The sequence below is a fragment of the Sebastes umbrosus genome, chromosome 16, assembly GCF_015220745.1.
Source record: "Sebastes umbrosus isolate fSebUmb1 chromosome 16, fSebUmb1.pri, whole genome shotgun sequence".
NCBI classification, from domain to species: Eukaryota; Metazoa; Chordata; class Actinopteri; order Perciformes; family Sebastidae; genus Sebastes; species Sebastes umbrosus.
In genome coordinates, this window is record NC_051284.1 from 26143133 (window position 1) to 26161380 (window position 18248).

Sequence of the window (18248 nt, forward strand, 5' to 3'; positions counted from 1 at the left end):
GTCTTGAAAGTGGTTATTATTGTGTCAACAAACGACTTACATTTGTTTTAATTGTGTGCTAATTCTGGAGGATGTCCCATTTAGGAACAAAATTCTTCAAATACACTTGATAAAATATTCATACGCAGGCTGTCTCGTACCCAGAGGGTAAGAGACATGGAAGTATTAACAAAAAAGTTACTTCCACTGCAGCTCTCAGTGGGAAATGGATAATATTGTTGAAGTTATTAATGTTGCGTATGATAAGTGGATATTGAGGGCTTCAGAGGGATCCTTGGGGCTTCGCCTCCGTGAGAAGCCGATGAGACGGCTCGGCGGCGGCCGTGGTTCTGTCTGTGCGCCCTCGGCCGAGCGCGGCTGTTAATCAGTGCTCAGGGTTACATCGATGATGTCAGCGCAGTGGCCACGCCGCACATCACACTGAGCAACTGAGATCGTCTCCAGAGAGAGAAGGCCCTGCTGGTGTGTTTATCTGCGCGTCTGTGTGTCTGTATATCCAAATATAAGAAAAAATATATTACAAAACTGTAAGACAAATGTAAGAAAAAGCTGCTACAATAAGGACATTTTACCACTAAGCAAGAGGAAAACTTTGAAGAAGTTTGGGGTGACTGAAATTAGGTTTATTTATTTTTGATAAAAGGTTAGAGATTAGACAACAGTTAGTGGAAGTCCTCACAAGTATAGTGTCGCTAATAGTCAGTGAAGGATATATTATTCAGATTCTTTGCTTAAAGGACCAGTGGGTAACATTTAGGGGCATCTATCAGCAGAAATTGAATATATATTAATAAGTATATTTTTCTTTAGTGTATAATCATCTGATAATAAGAATTGTTGTGTTTTTGTTACATTTATATCTACATAGAGAGCGGGTCCTCTTCACGGAGTCCTCCATGTTTCTACAGTAGCCCAGAACGGACAAACCAAACACTGTAAACTTTTCCTGCCTCGGCCGGAGTCAATAATGTTGCTCGCTCCCGTCGCCGCCGCTCTCTCTCTCTCGCTTCACCACTCACTTCCCACGTACACACACACTCTACGCACTCTACTCTTACAACAACTGGCTCTAGAGAGGGCTATTCATATTTTTGCGTCGGCCACCGTTGCAATCCTACACGCTTGACACACGAGAGAAGTTTAATTCAATTCAATTTATTTTTATATAGCATCAAATCATAACAGAAGTTATCTCAAGACGCTTTTCATAGAGAGCAGATCTGGACCGTACTCTATATGTACGTAAAATTGTAATCTGCAACCTCAACACTAGATACGGCCAGATCCTACACACTGTTTCTTTAAGTAAAAAAAACAATACAGTACAACAAATATGCTACATTTAAGTACAAATTCATATTAATTTGTGTCTTTTGTCCCTGTATACATTTATATTTTACTCAGTTTGAATGTAATAAAAGTCAGTATGTAGTCAATTTAATGGGAAATCAAAAAATAAAGATGTTAATCTAGAATATTGCTTCATATTTGATAAGCTTTTCGCGTGTTTTGAATTTAAAATCTTAATATGCAAACTAACTACAGCAGTACTTAAAGGAGACGTATCAGTAAAAACTCACTTTTTCAGTGCTCGTGCCTATAGATGTGGGTGTCTGGAGTTCCTACCAACCCACAAACTGTGAAATAAGACAAAACTAGTCCGTTTTTTGTATCTCCATCCACAGCTTGAGAACTACTTTTGCAAAGGTATAAAATATTTTTCTCTCAAGCCAATCAGAGCCGACTGGGTTTTTTCGGGAGGGGATCTTAAAGAGACAGGCACTAAAACAGAGCGTTTCAGACAGAGGGTGAATACAGGTATATTCAGACAGACAGGATGAGAAAAATAATGTGTTTTTTGAACATTAAAGCATGTAAACATGTTCTAACATGTCCTGAAAATGACCCTGATATGTCTCCTTTAAATACAGTTCCTGCACAGCTAGTAGTGTATATGTGTGTGTGAGTAAGTATGTGAATATCCTTTACATGTTGGTGAGTAAGCACTGAACTTGTGAACTGTATAAGTACTTTGTTTGTGTGTGTTCACTGTGCGTGTGTATTTGTGTGTAAGGCCTGGTCTGATGACATTATCAGAGTTGGTAATCTGCTCTGTAATTGCCTGCTGCTGACACGGCAGCCAGGCTGATATGGCTGCAGAATAAACAGACTGTTAACAAGTAGAGGGAGCTCGTCTCCACTTGATCCGCACGGCGCAGCGTGACATCTGGACGGCACGAATCAGGGAGAGGATGAGAGAGACAGACAGACAGACGGATAGATAGATAGACGGAGAAGCAGGGAGTGAGAGAGATGCATAAAAACAGCGAGAAATATGGAGGCAGAGAGAAGAGGGGAGTGAAGCTTGTGACAGACAGACGGAGATGTGGAAAAGGAGACGAAAGGCGATGGGGAGTTCTAGAAATGTCTGCTATTATGATGTTTTTTACTCCAGGACAAAATATAATCACCCCACTAACTTTTGCTTAAAATGCAGAATTGAATTACTCTGATTTCTACAAGCCTTGGTCGGATTGCACCCCAGTAAACCTAGTGTAAACTCTCAATAGTTGTGACCACGTACACACAACTGGCAGCCTCCTAGGGCGAAAACTGTGGTCGCCAAAGGGTGGGGACATTTATGTGGACTGACCAACCGACAGAGCGAGCTGTAGAGCTGCTGAAAACATATGTGGTTTCTTTCTATTAGTTAATTGTGTATCTGTATGTACAGTAAAGGAAGTCTCTTTGCAGAAATACAGATATACAGATATACAGATACAATACAATTTTTTCCTTCAAAATACTGATTCCGTGTTGTTGTTGTTGTTGTACCTGTGTAGCATAAATGAGCTGATGAATGATATGATAACGTGATATCGTATCAGTGCATAGACTCGCATTCTCGCATTATAGGCTGTATCGGAGGCATTTCCGATACTGGTATCGGTATCGGAGGACAGAAAGACTGCAAAGTCAAGGTGAAGCATGATGGCATATTTGGAGAGTCAACCACCAAGTCAACCAAAGATAATGATCTTACTAAGAACACATGTTCACATATATCAGTAATTGATTTTGGTTATATACAGTCTGACCCAAAGCAGACTCAAGTCCTTATTAAAGTATATATAAACGACACATTTCAGCAAAGAAAGGTAACTTATTTGATAATTAATTATTTGAGTAAATTGCAAAGCAAAAATGCCCAAAAGTCTGTTTTATATTATTGTAAACTGAATATCTGTTGGTTTTGAGACTGTTAGTCGAACAAAAAAAACGAGACGTTAACCTTGGTCTCTGGAAAAATGTGTTTTTTGCTATTTTCTGACGTTTTATAGACCAAACAACTAATCGATTAATTGAGAAAATAATTGGCAGATTAATTGATAGTGAAAATAATTGTTAATTGCTATTCCTAGTATTGGCTAACAACCAGAACATTCTTCTAAAGTGTCTTGGAAGTAACTGTTTTGGGACAATTTGAGGACAATAAGTTGCTCTGAAACAGAAGTGGACAGCACAGGAAAGTTTCAGGTATTGTTTAATGCTGAAATGTTTTACATATCCTGATGTTTCTGTAAACAAAACAATCTGAAAACAGTGAATTTGTTGGCTGATCTACTTCACATATGTTGTATTGGGCCACTGGGCCCTCAAACTTTCTCAGTTCAAGGACAGAAAACATGAAATTAATATTTGGGGCATTTTGTACCTGTTATTAATAGTTTGACAGCAGAGAGATGACAGCAAACAAAATGGAGAGAGACACACTTTAGGGAATGAAACAGGAATAAATGAAAATGAATGAAAAAGGGATGAGAGGGAGAGATATGTGAGAGATAGCGGGGTGCAGATAATACAGAGAATTATAGATAAAGAAATGAGACAGAGGCTGGGAGAGGATAAAGGGAGAGGGAAACAAAAGGCCGTGGAGGGACAACCACCAGAGATTCAGGCAGCAACAGCGAGAGGAACGAGACTCTGGTTAATACGAGAAACTGTCCCATGTGAGATGCAGCATATGGGCCGATTAGGAGCGTCTCTAGTGCGTCCAGAGGAAGGCTGTCTGGGGTTTGTAGTCGTTTCCCAACCAGCCTTCATCAGAAATACAGATTAAACCAAATATGGAACATTTTATTTTCACATCCTTCTTAAAGGATCGGTTTTTGGGAAATATGCTGAATTCGTTTCTTACAGAGACTTAGATGAGAAGATCAATATCCCTCTCCTGTCCTACAGGCAGCATCCAATTAGCTTAGCTTCGCATAAAGACTGGAAATAGAGGGGAAACAGAGGGAAACAGCTAGCTTGGCTTCTTCCAAAGGTAACAATTCTTAAAATTTCACTAATTAATACATTATATCTAGGGCTGTCAATGTTAACATGATAATAACGTGTTAATGCAAATTTGTTGTAACCTAAGGAATCCATTGGTACCTACCATGTCATACTAGCTTGTCGTGAAGGAGGATAAATAACGCTCCAAACCTGCTCTAAATTTTGACAAGGAAAAACTGTCAAGGTCATTTTCAAAGGGGTCCCTTGACCTCTGACCTCAAGATATGTGAATGAAAATGGGTTCTCTGGGTACCCACGAGTCTCCCCTTTACAGACATGCCCACTTTATGATAATCACATGCAGTTTGGGGCAAGTCATAGTCAAGTCAGCACACTGACACACTGACAGCTGTTGTTGACTGTTGGGCTGCAGTTTGCCATGTTATGATATGAGCATATTGTTTATGCTAAATGCAGTACCTGTGAGGGTTTCTGGACAATATTTGTCATTGTTTTGTGTTGTTAATTGATTTCCAATAATAAAATATATACATACATTTGCATAAAGGAAGCTTATTTGCCCACTCCGATGTTGATAAGAGTATTAAACACTTGACAAATCTCCCTTTAAGGTACATTTTGAACCGATAAAAAATGTGTGATTAGTTTGCGATTAATCACGATTAACTATGGACAATCACGGTTAAATATTTCAATCGATTGACAGCCCTAATTGGGACATACTAAATAGTTTTCTGGCATACTAAATAGTGTGGTATTGGCCAGCACAGTGACTTCCTGGATAGCTGCTCCCCTGTTTTCTAAACTAACTGGCTGCTGGCTGCAGCTTTATTTTAACAGAGAGACATGAGAGTGGCACCAATCTTTTCATCTCACTCTCAGTAAGCAAGCACGTAGCTGTATTTCCAAAAAATGTCTAACTATTCCTTTAAGAGGGAGGCCAAAGCTGAGAGAGAACAGCTGCAGGAAAGTCCTAAAAGAAAGGAGATGTAACGTGGTCATATTAGATAAATATTTACATTAACAGCTCCGTCTGTAATGTTCTTAAACATCTAAATGTCATTTTTAAAGGCACCAGATTTCAGGAGTAATTACGCTCCCTCACAGTATAAAAACACAGTGTTGTGACTGGTAGAAGCTGCCAATTTTCTTGGCAATGATTGTATTTGTTTACAGTAATCACCCTAATATCTCAAGATGAATGTGTCAAAGATTTATTGATGTCAAAACGCTCCACGCTGTGACTTTAATTAGCTCGGCGAGATTAAAAACATGACTTTTCGTCCGTGAAAGACGTCCATCAGGACGCTGGAGTGAAATCATCCAGCATTCAGTTAAATTATCAGTTCACTCAGTCTGGCGGCGCTGCCTCAGAAGATGAAGTATGGCGTGTACTTAGCATTTTGACTCCTCGCGATTCCATGCCGTCAGAAACATGGATACAGCATAACAAGATGATGGACGCGTTACACAGCCTGCATATTGAAAGATAATAAAGGCGGCTGAAGCATCCGTCTTTGTCATCTCGCTTCTCTCCGACAGTGTGTGTTTGGTGCGAGCTGAGTAGCGGTGCAGACCGGCGCCGCCTGAACCGTTATTATTTAACACATCACTGTGAGCTGCAGGAAACACTCTGATTGGAAACAGTCTGTGCGTCTGTAGGTGGATGTACAGTAACGATATAAATATCCTGTAACATGCATTTATGTGCATCTTATGAAGAGTGATGACTCATCCTCAGCACAGTAGATTATGTCTTTGTAATGAAACTCCGTGATTAGACAGTTTAGAAAACAGAGAAACATCAGTCATCCCTCCATGTCTACATGTTTGTAGCTCTTCCATCCATTCACTAGTCCATGCATGAGTCACTTCTTCTGTTTCCTCCCTTTCCCTTCATCCCCCTAACCATCCCTCCAATCCTCACAAGCTTCCATCTGTCCGTCCTTTCATCCCTCTATCGATTCATTCATTCCTCTATTTCTCTATGTCCCATCTTTTCTGTCATATTCCTTCAATACTCCATCCTTGCTTTGGTTGTGGCTCATGTGGTGGATCCTGCTGCCCATTCTCTTGGCAACATGTAAGTGTCCTAAGACATTGAACCCCAAACGTCTACCTTGCATGGTAGCTCTTGGGGTGTAAGAAAATAATCGATACACAAGTATCACGATTATACGTTTTGCGATACTGTATCGATCATCATATGAAACTAGAAAAACCTAAAGAATCCATTGGCACCAACCATGTCATACTTGCATGTCGCTGTACTGACTGCAATGCAAACGCATCCATGTAAATATGTGGCGGTCAGAGCTCGTGACGTAGAATAAAAAGTGAGAAAGACCGCTTATGGCTGGCGGGACGGGGTGGATGGGTCCAACAAACACAGGACTTTCAACCAGGAGACTGATGTTCGAGACTGGTCTTTTGTTATCATAAGTTACATTAGTGACTTATTATGTCACGTTTTTTAGTGATGTTTGTGACATGTTTTCCTTATTTCTGTTGTGTTGTTTCATACATATTTTACTTAGTTTACATACTTGTTTTAAGCCCAACCATGACATTTTCCCTAAACCTAAGTGAGTTTTTTTGTTACCTATACCGAATTGCTGCCGCTAGCGTAGTTTCGTTGGGTGGTGTATATAAATGACATGCAAAAAGTCTAAAATGCATCCTCATGACACACAGAATGTCCTTGTAATGTCGTGCTATTTATACGCCTTCCCATGAGATCACTGTATAAGTTACCATTCCTCCATAACTCAAATTCCTTCCTTCCTCCCATCTCATTATTCCACCATCCCCTCATTTCATCTTCTCCTACCTCCACCAATCCCTCTGTCCTCCCATCTCTCCATCAATCATCCATCCATGTTGCTATTCTTCTGTCCCTCCATAAATCTCTTTATCATTCTCCATCCCTCCACATCCCGTCTTTAATATTCCACCTTGCTTCCTCCATAACTTCTTCTTGCTCTCTTGTTTTCTGACAATCCCTCCATTGGTCCATTCCTCCACCAATCCATAAATCCATTCATCTTTCCTGCATCCCTCCATTCTTTTTGCCATCTTTCTTCTCCATCCGTCCATAAATCCATTCACCAATTTATCCATTCACCTTTCCTGCATCCACCAAAACTCCATTCTTCTGCACCTCCTGCACCCATCTCTCCATCCATCCATCCATCCATCCATCCATCCATCCATCCTCTCCTCCTTTCAAACTACAGCCATTCATCAATCCCTGCATCTTCGTCCTTCCTTTCCTTCTCACATCTACCACTCCTTTCATCCCTCCATCCCAAGGTCCCAATCCCCACAATCCCATCCTTTATTTATCGATATTCCATAGCTGCTTCTTCCACTCATACATCCCTCGATTCCTTTCGCCATCTTTCTTCTCCTCCCTCCATCAGCCCATGTTTCTATCCCTCCATCACTCCATAAATCCATTCACCTTCCCTGCATCCACCAAATCTCCATTCTTCTGCACCTCTTACACCCATCCATCCACTCCTCCTTTCAAACAATTGCCATTCATCAATCCCTGCATCTCCGTCCTTCCTTTCCTCCTCACATCTACCACTCTTTTCATCCCTCTATCCCTTGTTCCAATCCGCACAATCCCATCCTTTCATCCATATTCCATCACTGCTTCCCTCCATTCCTTTTGCATTCCTTTTTCTTCTCCTTCCTCCACCAATCCCTCCATCACCCATGTTTCTATCCCCCTATCGCTCTAAAAATCCATTCAGCCATCTCCCCCATTCCTTCCTTCCTGCATCCACCAGATTTTCCCTTCTTCTGTACCTCTTTCCTCCCTCCCTCCCTCCCTCCATACATACGTACATAAATGCAGCTCCAGGCGCAGGCCCACATCCACCTCCGGGCCTCGGCGAACCAGAATAGCCCTGATAAGTCAAATGATGATTCTGTCTTAATGAGCTGTGGAGAGAGAGAAGGCGTACATTAGCGGCTGTATTGACGCTGTGACTCAGAGCCCGGCTGTGTGTGTGTGTGTGTGTGTGAGAGAGCCAGAGAAGGACTCACTCTTTTGTAACGAGACAGATCTGATTCGGCCGAGCGCGCAGGAGAACATGCTGATGATGACAACGGTTAAACACAGACACCCCACCCTACCCCTCCACACACACACACACACACACACATACACACGCACACACACACACACACACACACACACACACACTCCTCCACCCCTCCAATTACATCCCTTTGGTTAATCTTCCCTATCGCAATTGTACTGCTGGCAGAATGACAACCTTCTGGATTGTGAGCGCAATCGGTGTTATGAGTCTGCTTTTGAAACACCTGTTTGTGTGTTTCCTGTTAATGTGTGTGTGTGTGGATGTCTTTACGTATTTGCAAGTTTGCATCTGTGTGTGTGCATTCATCTGTGTATACTGTATGTGCTGATTAATTTGCCCTGTAGAGTTTATTTATACACGGTTGTGTTTACATTCTACATTCAGTCCTCCATGCTTAACAACATTTTAAATTAATTTCCTTCCTGATAATATTGCAAAGCCTGTGTGGTGTATAAAGCCACAATAACAGTGCACCCTCTCTGAAAAGGTATCCTTTATGTAGAAACATAGAAACATAGAAACATAGGACTTTATAAGGATCATATAAGTTGATGTTATGGCCACAAGTTTTAGTTATTTCTGAGTTTCTGAGAAATCGTGTTTTGTTCGTCAGTTTGGCATGGCGGACAGCTCAATATACTACAATACCCATGAGCCCCGGCCACAGTTGCTATGGAGAAAAAGTCCTGTCAGATGCTTGAATCAGAGCAGTAGCAAATCTAAAACGCTTCGTTGTTGAATTTATTAACAAAAAACGGCGTCATAGTTCCTAAAGTCAGCCAAACTCGACCCAGGTTCTAAAAGTGGATTAATCGAAGCTTCAGATTGTGTCATTAGTTTTCTCGACACTGTCATCTTTAGCTAAAGCTTGTCGTTAGCAGCACACATAACAGAAGTTTAAGCTTTGTGATTGGATTTTTTTGCTAAAATGCACCCTGGGAGTCGTAGGTAACATGTTCCCCAAAGAGTTCTCATACACAGGCTTGTACCTTTGTATCAAATATTTTCTCACTCTGTTGTTAATCTTTTGTACTGATGAGTCACCTGGGAGAATTTCATGTCAATCCAAGCCGTTGAAGTGCTCCAATTGTGAGTCACATTGTTGAAAAAGATTATGAATGACCAAAATAACTCATCCGGGAGACCGCTATTAGCGTCCCGTGCGTCACGTTACAATCAGGTGTTCGTTTTTGTCCCGTGTACATAACTTTCAGTTTCATTTTCACTTACAGATATATTAGTTTTAAGGCCACCTATGTAGTTTTTTCCTAAACCTAACTATGTTGTTGCCTAAACCTAAAGTGATGCCATGGGGCATGATGCCAAGGGGTGTGACGCCAAGGGGCATGATGCCAACGCCAAGGGGCATGACGCCAACGCCAAGGGGTGTGACGCCAACGCCAAGGGGCGGTATGTGACGATTCGGGATGAGAACATGTTGTCTATCTCTATTTGTATGTATTTGTGCTTATGTACCTGTATATTTTGTTTGTGTATCTATTTATCTGATTTTGTGTGTGTTTGCCGCTCCCTCACCGGCCTTTACGAAAGGCCATACCGTCATCAGTGACTGGGGTCCGGACACTCACACTCACCACAGCTGGGTTTTACTCCACACTTGGCTTCAGATCAGCACGGCTCGGCTAGTACTAATGATAATGAAGCAAGTCGCCCACAGCAATTAATGCACTTAGCTCCTAATGATGATTAACTGTGGACTGTATTTGATTTAGGAAGTTGATAAGCTGCCTCCGAACACAAACAGGTTAATTAGTATCATGTCTCGGTTGAAGGAGGTTTCAGAAGGAGCCGGACCGTTCAGATGTGAGCAGCTTTGTTTTGTCCTTCAGAGCCTCTGATCCCTTTAAGACTGTGAACATCTTCGTCCTTGTTTTATAAGGAGAAATTATGATGAAGACGTCAAAAGGAAGAGTTGTCATTGTGAATCTCTAGAGGCTGAAAGACATAGGGAGGCTTTCTCCTCTCTCTTCATCCACTTATGGCGTATCCTGTCATGCAATTATCTGCCTCGCTGGATGACTTTTAGAGCCTCTTTTTATTCTTAATCATATCATTTAGTTACGGTTTACACTTTGCCGAGGGCGTCTGAGCGTGATGCGCCGTGTCACTGATCTGCTCTGCTGCCACAGCATGCAGATAAACAATCTGACAGAGTCGTAATCAGAACGCCGTGAGAGGGGCGTGATGGTCCTGAGTATCTGCATGAGGCACCTTCATCATCATCATCAGTTTACTTTACGTTATGTGGATGTTTGTGGTTGGTTGTGACTGGATGATGAGCAGCCTCGACCCTCGTCAGAACACCAGATCTGACTCACTGAAGTGCATCATTTAATCACAACCTCAGACTGCTCCAATGAAAAAGTTATTTGTGCAGCCCGATATCACATATGTCTAGAAACCTCACAGGAATCCATTAGTACCAACCATGTCATACTGGCTTGTCAAGAAGGAGGTTAAATAACACTCCAAACTTTGGCAGAACTTTGGCTAACCTTTGGCGAGGAAAAACTAATATACCATTTTCCAATTAATACATTATATCTAGGGCTGTCAATGTTAACATGATAATAACGTGTTAATGCAAATTTGTTGTAACGCCATTAATTTCTTTAACGCAACTTTTTAACACAACGGTTTTTAGGTCACTTTAAAGCTAGAGTGAAGATACCGATACCGAAATCTAAGGAATCCATCGGTACCTACCATGTCATACTAGCTTGTCGTGAAGGAGGTTAAATAACGCTCCAAACTTGCTCTAAATTTTGACGAGGAAAAACTGTCAAGGCCATATTCAAAAGGGGTCCCTTGAACTCTGACCTCAAGATATGTGAATGTAAATGGGTTCTATGGGTACCCACGAGTCTCCCCTTTACAGACATGCCCACTTTATGATAATCACATGCAGTTTGGGGCAAGTCATAGTCAAGTCAGCACACTGACACACTGACAGCTGTTGTTGCCTGTTGGGCTGCAGTTTGCCATGTTATGATTTGAGCATATTTTTTTATGATAAATGCAGTACCTGTGAGGGTTTCTGGACAATATTTGTCATTGTTTTGTGTTGTTAATTGATTTCCAATAATAAATATATACATATATTTGCATAAAGCAGCAGATTTGTACACTCTCATGATGATAAGAATATTAAATACTTGACAAATCTCCCTTTAAGGTACATTTTGAAGAGATAAAAAATGTGTGATTAATTTGTATAATGATTATGTTTTTAAAAAGTGACTTGATTTGGGACTTGAGACCAAATGACTTGAGTCACATGTTTGATTGGAAGTATGATGAAACACAAAAGTATTGGAGAATGGTTGCATAAACCCCAGCTGTGTTTATTAGAAGTATATCAAAACAAGTTTTTAATTTATATGAAGCAAGACCCTTTATACTTGTATTTCTGTTGACATTCTGTCCACATTTGTTCTTCAGCAATTTACTGTATTTATTTTGAGTTGCATCATGTTCTTTTGTTCTTTCTGTATTGGAAAAGTTGATAAAAACAACTTTTAATTACAAAGTGTGATATAGTAAGTCAGAGTGAAATGAGTCAAGTGTGTGTGTGTGTGTATGTGTGTGTGTGTGTGTGTGTGTGTGTGTGTGTGTGTGTGTGTGACTGTGTGACTGCTGTGTGCATGTTGAACTTTTCTTCCCACTGCAAATAAGACTATTTTGAAACCCATTGTCTTTTAATTGAAGCTCCCAATAGCTCATATTTTGCAGATATGATATCTATTTATGAATCTGATACTTTATTAAGACTCTGTATCGACAGAATAGAAAAATCCTCTGAAGCAGCATTCAGGCCTCCACGAGACACTAAAACTCTCCAACATGCTAACAAGGTTTTTAGGCTGGCTGGCAGCGGTTCATGGCAGGTTGAAGCAGGATTTGTTGTTGTTTATAGACTTCCCCCCTTCACCCCACCTTTCTCCTCCTCCCAACTGAAGCTGTCAAATAAAATCTTTGTCATGCTCACCTCCGCCATATTGACAGCATATGTATATATATATCCCACCAACTGTTATATTTCAATTTTTGTAAAGAGGAAGACATTTCTTTTATACTCGGCAGCAATCTGGAGGACAAACAAATCTTATCATTTAGGCAGACGCTAAAAATATTTTATATTATGAAAACAGGAACTAGAAAACAACTACTGCAATTGTAACCTCCCTAATTTTATTTTATTTTAATTTTCAAATAATATCATATCTATAAATCTTCCAAATCTCTCCCATTGTTTAAATTATTAATTGTTGTATTTTTGTCTATTAATCTTATTAATAATAATATATGTGTGTGTATATATAATTACTCTACTTCAGGATTTATTTAAAGAAATCTGAGCAAGTTGTTGCATTTTGTTTAAATAATTTATTTAATTAATTTATTTTACTATTATTTATTTGTATAATTTATTTTTATTATTCATTTTATTTCTTATTTTTTATCTACATTTTCTATCTTACTATTTCTACTACTTTACTTTTGACATTTATGGCTAAATTTATTCAAATATACACGCATTTTGTCTCTTTTATTTTCATATTATGATAATGATGCAATGCATGTGAAACAAAGGATTTTATTATTATTAATTAAAGGCCAAGTTCTGGTAAATGCATGTGTTGGTCCGACACTATGTCATACTGAACTTGTTAAATCAGGGTTAATGAGGGCGTCATCGGACTGCAGCTGGGAGTCATAAAGTGTTGAGTTAATGTTATGATCATGACGCAAAATATCCTGCAAATTGTGTTGATTTCTATCGGACATTTTACCCTTAATAAACCTCGATCGTGCCTTCTGTGGTCATAAAAAAAATACCACTTTATTTCTACTTCTTCAGCCAATTGAATAATCAGTGCCGTATATATTACACCTCAGGGTCAATACCAGCCATTCTCTGAGGCCATCACATCTCTCTCCTCCTTATCAAACTGTTTTCATCATTAAGTTTCTTCCATTTCCACTGCTCATCCTCTTTCTGTTTCCTCCCTCCTCCTCCTCTTCTCCTGTCCTCCACAGCCCTGTTGTTAGCTGACGGTAAGCTGTCCATTCCCCCTCTAAGCATCTCACTAACCACCTCCTCTGTGTGTGTGCTGTGGTTTAAACATCAACCCTGAATTTGCATGGCGTGAATTCTCAGAGGATGACAGTTTAGACGGTTTATTTTGCCGCTGATGAAGATTTTACGTCGGTACTTTGAGCAGTTTGATATAAATAAACTCTATGCCAGCACTGTTATCTTCCTCTACTGTCACCGTTAACAAACAACACGCTCCTCTGCTGCTCTCTCCCGCTCTTAATGACGGATTTTCACGCTAATCAGCGGATTAATTAATCATAAATCCATAAATCATGTTCTCCAGTCAGGAGGAAGGTGCAAACACCTGATAACCGGTAGTCGAGATAAGAAACCTGCCGTTCCAAAATTAGAAATCGAATTACCTTTGTGGGATTGTGTTATTATTGTTTTCCCCTTCCTTGTCAAGGAAGTTGTGTCATGTAGACGTTGCAGCTCAGAGCGGGGGAATGGCTGGATAATCAATTTTTAAACATGAGCAAAAGAAATCCTGTCAAGACTAGAGGGTGCATACTTTCCTGGGTGTGTAATTGATTTAGTTTAAAAGTGTGTGTGTGTGCAGGAATTCATGCTCTGGTATATTATGCATGCCTCTCTGCATGTGTGTGTGTGTGTGTGCTCGCCGACGACACGCCCTCCTATCAAGGGGACCGGGCTGTGATCTTTAATGGCAACGTTAATATTTAATGGTAAGCGTGTTGTCAGCAAAGAGCAGCAGGCTGGGACTCGGGGCTCGTATAAAAAGATGACAAGGTCTCTGCACCAGGTGGCTCAGTGGGGGTGTCGCACTCAGAGCGGGATGAGAGGCCTTTGGATGCACAGCCGCTCCTTCTTGATAGAATTTGACAGCACAGAATTGATGTTATGGCGCTCTTTGTAGTGTGCGGTGCACTCAGGAGCTCTGTGAAGCATTGTGGCTTCTTTCTACAGCGGAGCCACCCAGGACACGTCTGATAGGCAGATAGGAGGACTGATCGGGGGTGTATTTGAAGAAAAAAGGAGTCCTGACATTGAATAGAAGGCCTTGAAAGTACTTGATTTGTTATTGTTGGTTCAGCTTTGTCCTACAACCAGCACTTCACATCCTGATTGTGAAACCTTATGATGCAGATTTGTGTTGTTGTAGCATTTAAAGGCCCAGACACACAAAAACAAAATCAAAGAACTAGTGGCAACAAAGGCTGCCTGTTGCGTCGTCTCACGTCGTCTGTGTCTTGGCCAAAAATTTGCACTTGAACACACCGCAAAGATTACAGTTAACAGCCAACTACCACGTATGTTCTGCGCCTGCGTGAGATGAAATAACTCTCCACACCTGCAGGTAGCAGTAGTTTGTAAGACCGAGGACTGCAGATATACAAGGGATTGTTTTGTCAAACCACAAAAAGCTATAAAAACTCTTAAATTGAAAAATGTGAAAAACGTTCTGCAGCTTCTATGTCGATTGAAAATGATGTCAGCGGGACGGTGAAGTCACTCAATGCTGACTGAATATGGCAAAACAGAATAACCCCCCGTCCTAAAACATGAATACAATGTCAGGATTTTAGAGACGAATATCTCAACATTTAGGAATAATTGGGAAAATGTATTTTGGGGGGGGGGGATTTTGGACCCTTTAAAGGGCACATATCATGAAAAACCCACTTTTTCGGAGCTTGTGCTCATATATTTGGGTATCTGGAGTGTCTACCAACCCACAAACTGTGAAATAAGACAACCCAGTCAGTTTTTTGTGGGCTGCCCAGATCAGAAAACGTGATTCAACAAACCATTCAGATTTGGCTCCCCTTCCTATGTCACATTCAGGCTCATTAGAATAAATCGCCCACAGCTTGAGAACTACCTTTGCAAAGCTGCACCATATTTTTCTCACAAGCCAATCAGAGCAGACTGGGCTTTTTCAGGAGGTGGTCTTAAAGAGACAGGCGCTAAAACGGAGCGTTTCAGACAGAGGGTGAATACAAGTATATTCAGATAGACAGTATGAGAAGAATAATGTGTTTTTGGAACATTAAAGCATGTAAACATGTTCTAGTAGAAACCCAAAATACAAGTATGAACCTGAAAATGAGCACGATACGTCCCCTTTAAATCTCTATGACGTGTAGGACCTTGAAAGTTATTCTAAACTCATTTGGTTAAAAGTAGCATAATGGGAAATGTTACAAAAAAAAAGAAATAGATCTGCACTAAATATTTGCCTTTGCAGTGTTTTGTGCCGGATTAATCAAGCATGCAAGTTTGTCTAACCTTTACATAACAAAGTTGGAACGCCACCAAGACACTTAGCAGAAAGAACGCTTTTAGAAAACAGCTATTTAGTAGGTATTATTACTACAATGCATCTTATCGTTTTTCACTTTGCACTGATTGAGTGTGACAGACGTGACTGCATATATATAAACTATAATACTGCATATAAAACAAATGTTGTCTCTTGGTAAAGCCTGAACATTATAAAGGCTGAATACATTTAAACTGTTAGCGGCGAGGCAACCCTCTGATGTTTTGTTTGTATGAAGAACAACCCAACATGCTAATCAGCCGAGCATCCTTTTTATTTTGATTGCCGTCTTTCTCGCCGTGATTTCTTTTTTCACTTTGCTCCCTCTCGCCCTCTCCGCTCAGATGTTCCAGACAGGAAGATGACATCAGACGAGGAGGAAGCCAGGCGGATCGCAGAGATGGGAAAACCGGTGCTGGGGGAACACTCCAAGCTGGAAGTCATTATTGAGGAATCATACGAGTTTAAGGTGAGAAAGGTTACTCTTCAAACAGAGCAAACACAGCCTGATTGTTACTGCTGGAATCAGTGTTTTCCATGCAGTCATACGCACTAATTCACCTTGCCTGAAATAACTGCTACATATATCTATTTTTAGCAGTTGCTCCTCAGAAGCCTCCCAACCCACATATAGATGCGTTTCTGAAGGAGATATGGTTTAAATGCATCCTCTAACCTCCTCAACCAAAGAATATCTCCACCATATTTATTTCTGGCGTTTGGTTTTATCAGCATCAAACAGCTTTCTGCAGCCTGGAACTTGATGCCACTGCCATCATGTGGTGGAGCTTGTGTATTTCTCCTCCCTTCTGTCCTCTGAACATAAGTAACGGATGGATTTCCTTCTTGTTTCGGTGTCACACAGAGCACAGTGGACAAGCTGATCAAGAAGACCAACCTGGCTCTGGTGGTGGGAACCAACTCCTGGAGAGACCAGTTCATGGAGGCCATTACAGTCAGTGCAGGTACTGTAAAAACACCACGTTTACTTCTCTGACTCTAGAGGGCTGCACATAAATACACTGGACATCATGGTCCTTCACTGTTTCATATAAAAAAAACGGTAAGAATATCCTATAGGATGGGTGCTGGATCAAAGAAATTTATAGATATAGCAGAATAAAACAGATAGATCCGCACACCAAGTATCTCCCGTTTGAAGGGTTTTATTGCTGATTTCCTCACTTAAACAGCTAATTGGTTTTAGTCATCTATCATTTTTTTTATCTTTTTTAATGTTTAACAGTTGAATATCAGTCAAAAGAACGTCTAAAAATGATCCCTGGTTGGACAGTTTTACAATACATGGTCAGACTGTCCTGTCTAATTTACATATTTTCAAATATTTTTTATATCGTTGTGAATATTGAGTTCTGCCAACATAATGACCACTGTTACCGTGTGAAATTATTTTATTTCATTTGTACGTTTAAATTATTTATGTGATTTTTCACATTTTTATAAAAAGAATTTATACATCATTGAATTTAGTGCCTGATATTGGATATATGTAATTCAAAAATACATCTTTTTGCCATTAAGAGCTGCTATTTTTGACAATTTCATTTGTGGAAGATTTTATTATCCCACTGTCTAAATGCTCATTCGGAGGCTCTTTAAAGGAACAGTGTGTAACATTTCGGGGGATCTATTAGCAGAAATATAATATAATATTCATAACTATGTTTCCATTAGTGTGTAATCACCTGAAACTAAGAATCATTGTGTTTTCGTCAGCTTAGAATGAGCCGTTTATATCTGCACAGGGAGCGGGGTCCTCTTCACGGAGTGCGTCATGTTTCTACAGTAGCTCTAGAGAGAGCCTTTTACGTTTTTACATTACCTGAAGGCCACCGTAGTTCTCCGTCACGCTTGTGAAACTGTGGTACCGCCAGCCGCCATATGACTTCCGTTGCCAAAAGTAGTGTTGTTATGGTAAGGATGGCCTCTGAGCCAGACTAATGGTGTTACCACGGTTTTGCATTCGGCAGGTCACATTACTGCAGACTTGGAAAGGGAGGAGTGAGCGGAAGGGTACTCAGTTGGTTGCAATCTGCAACCACACCACTAGATGTCACCAAATCCTACACACTGGACCTTTAAAGGAATAGTTTGACATTTTGGGAAATATTCTTACCTGCATTTGCTTTCTTGCTAAGAGTTAGATCAGAAGATTAATACTACTCTCTCATCTATATGGTAAATATGAAGCTATGCCAGCAGCTTATCTTATGGACCAGTTGTTTTTGTACGAACTTAACAAACAAGGTATAACGTCTTTATGCTAAGCTAAGCTAGTCTGCCGGTGGTAGCTTCATATTTAACAGCTAGCTATGTGAGTGGTATCTATCTTCTCATCTAACTCTCAGCATAGTTGTCATCTCAAAATATTGACTTCCACCGACTTCACCCCAAAAATATTGTG

General features: G+C 40.4%; 1 protein-coding gene across 6 annotated transcripts in view; it reads left to right on the plus strand.

The window, feature by feature from the left end:
- Positions 1-18248, plus strand: part of slc8a3 (solute carrier family 8 member 3) — a 129369-nt gene that overhangs the window by 105342 nt on the left and 5779 nt on the right. For 5 of the 6 annotated variants that reach the window (XR_005203689.1, XM_037747345.1, XM_037747344.1 and 2 more), the window contains 3 exons: positions 13479-13496; positions 16168-16292; positions 16689-16788. Coding sequence is in view for 5 of the 6 variants with exons in the window: in XM_037747345.1 (XP_037603273.1) it covers positions 13479-13496; positions 16168-16292; positions 16689-16788 (243 nt within the window). In the remaining variant the exon portion in view is untranslated. The remainder of the gene's footprint in view (positions 1-13478; positions 13497-16167; positions 16293-16688; positions 16789-18248) is intronic. The other variant, XM_037747346.1, reaches the window with a different exon arrangement.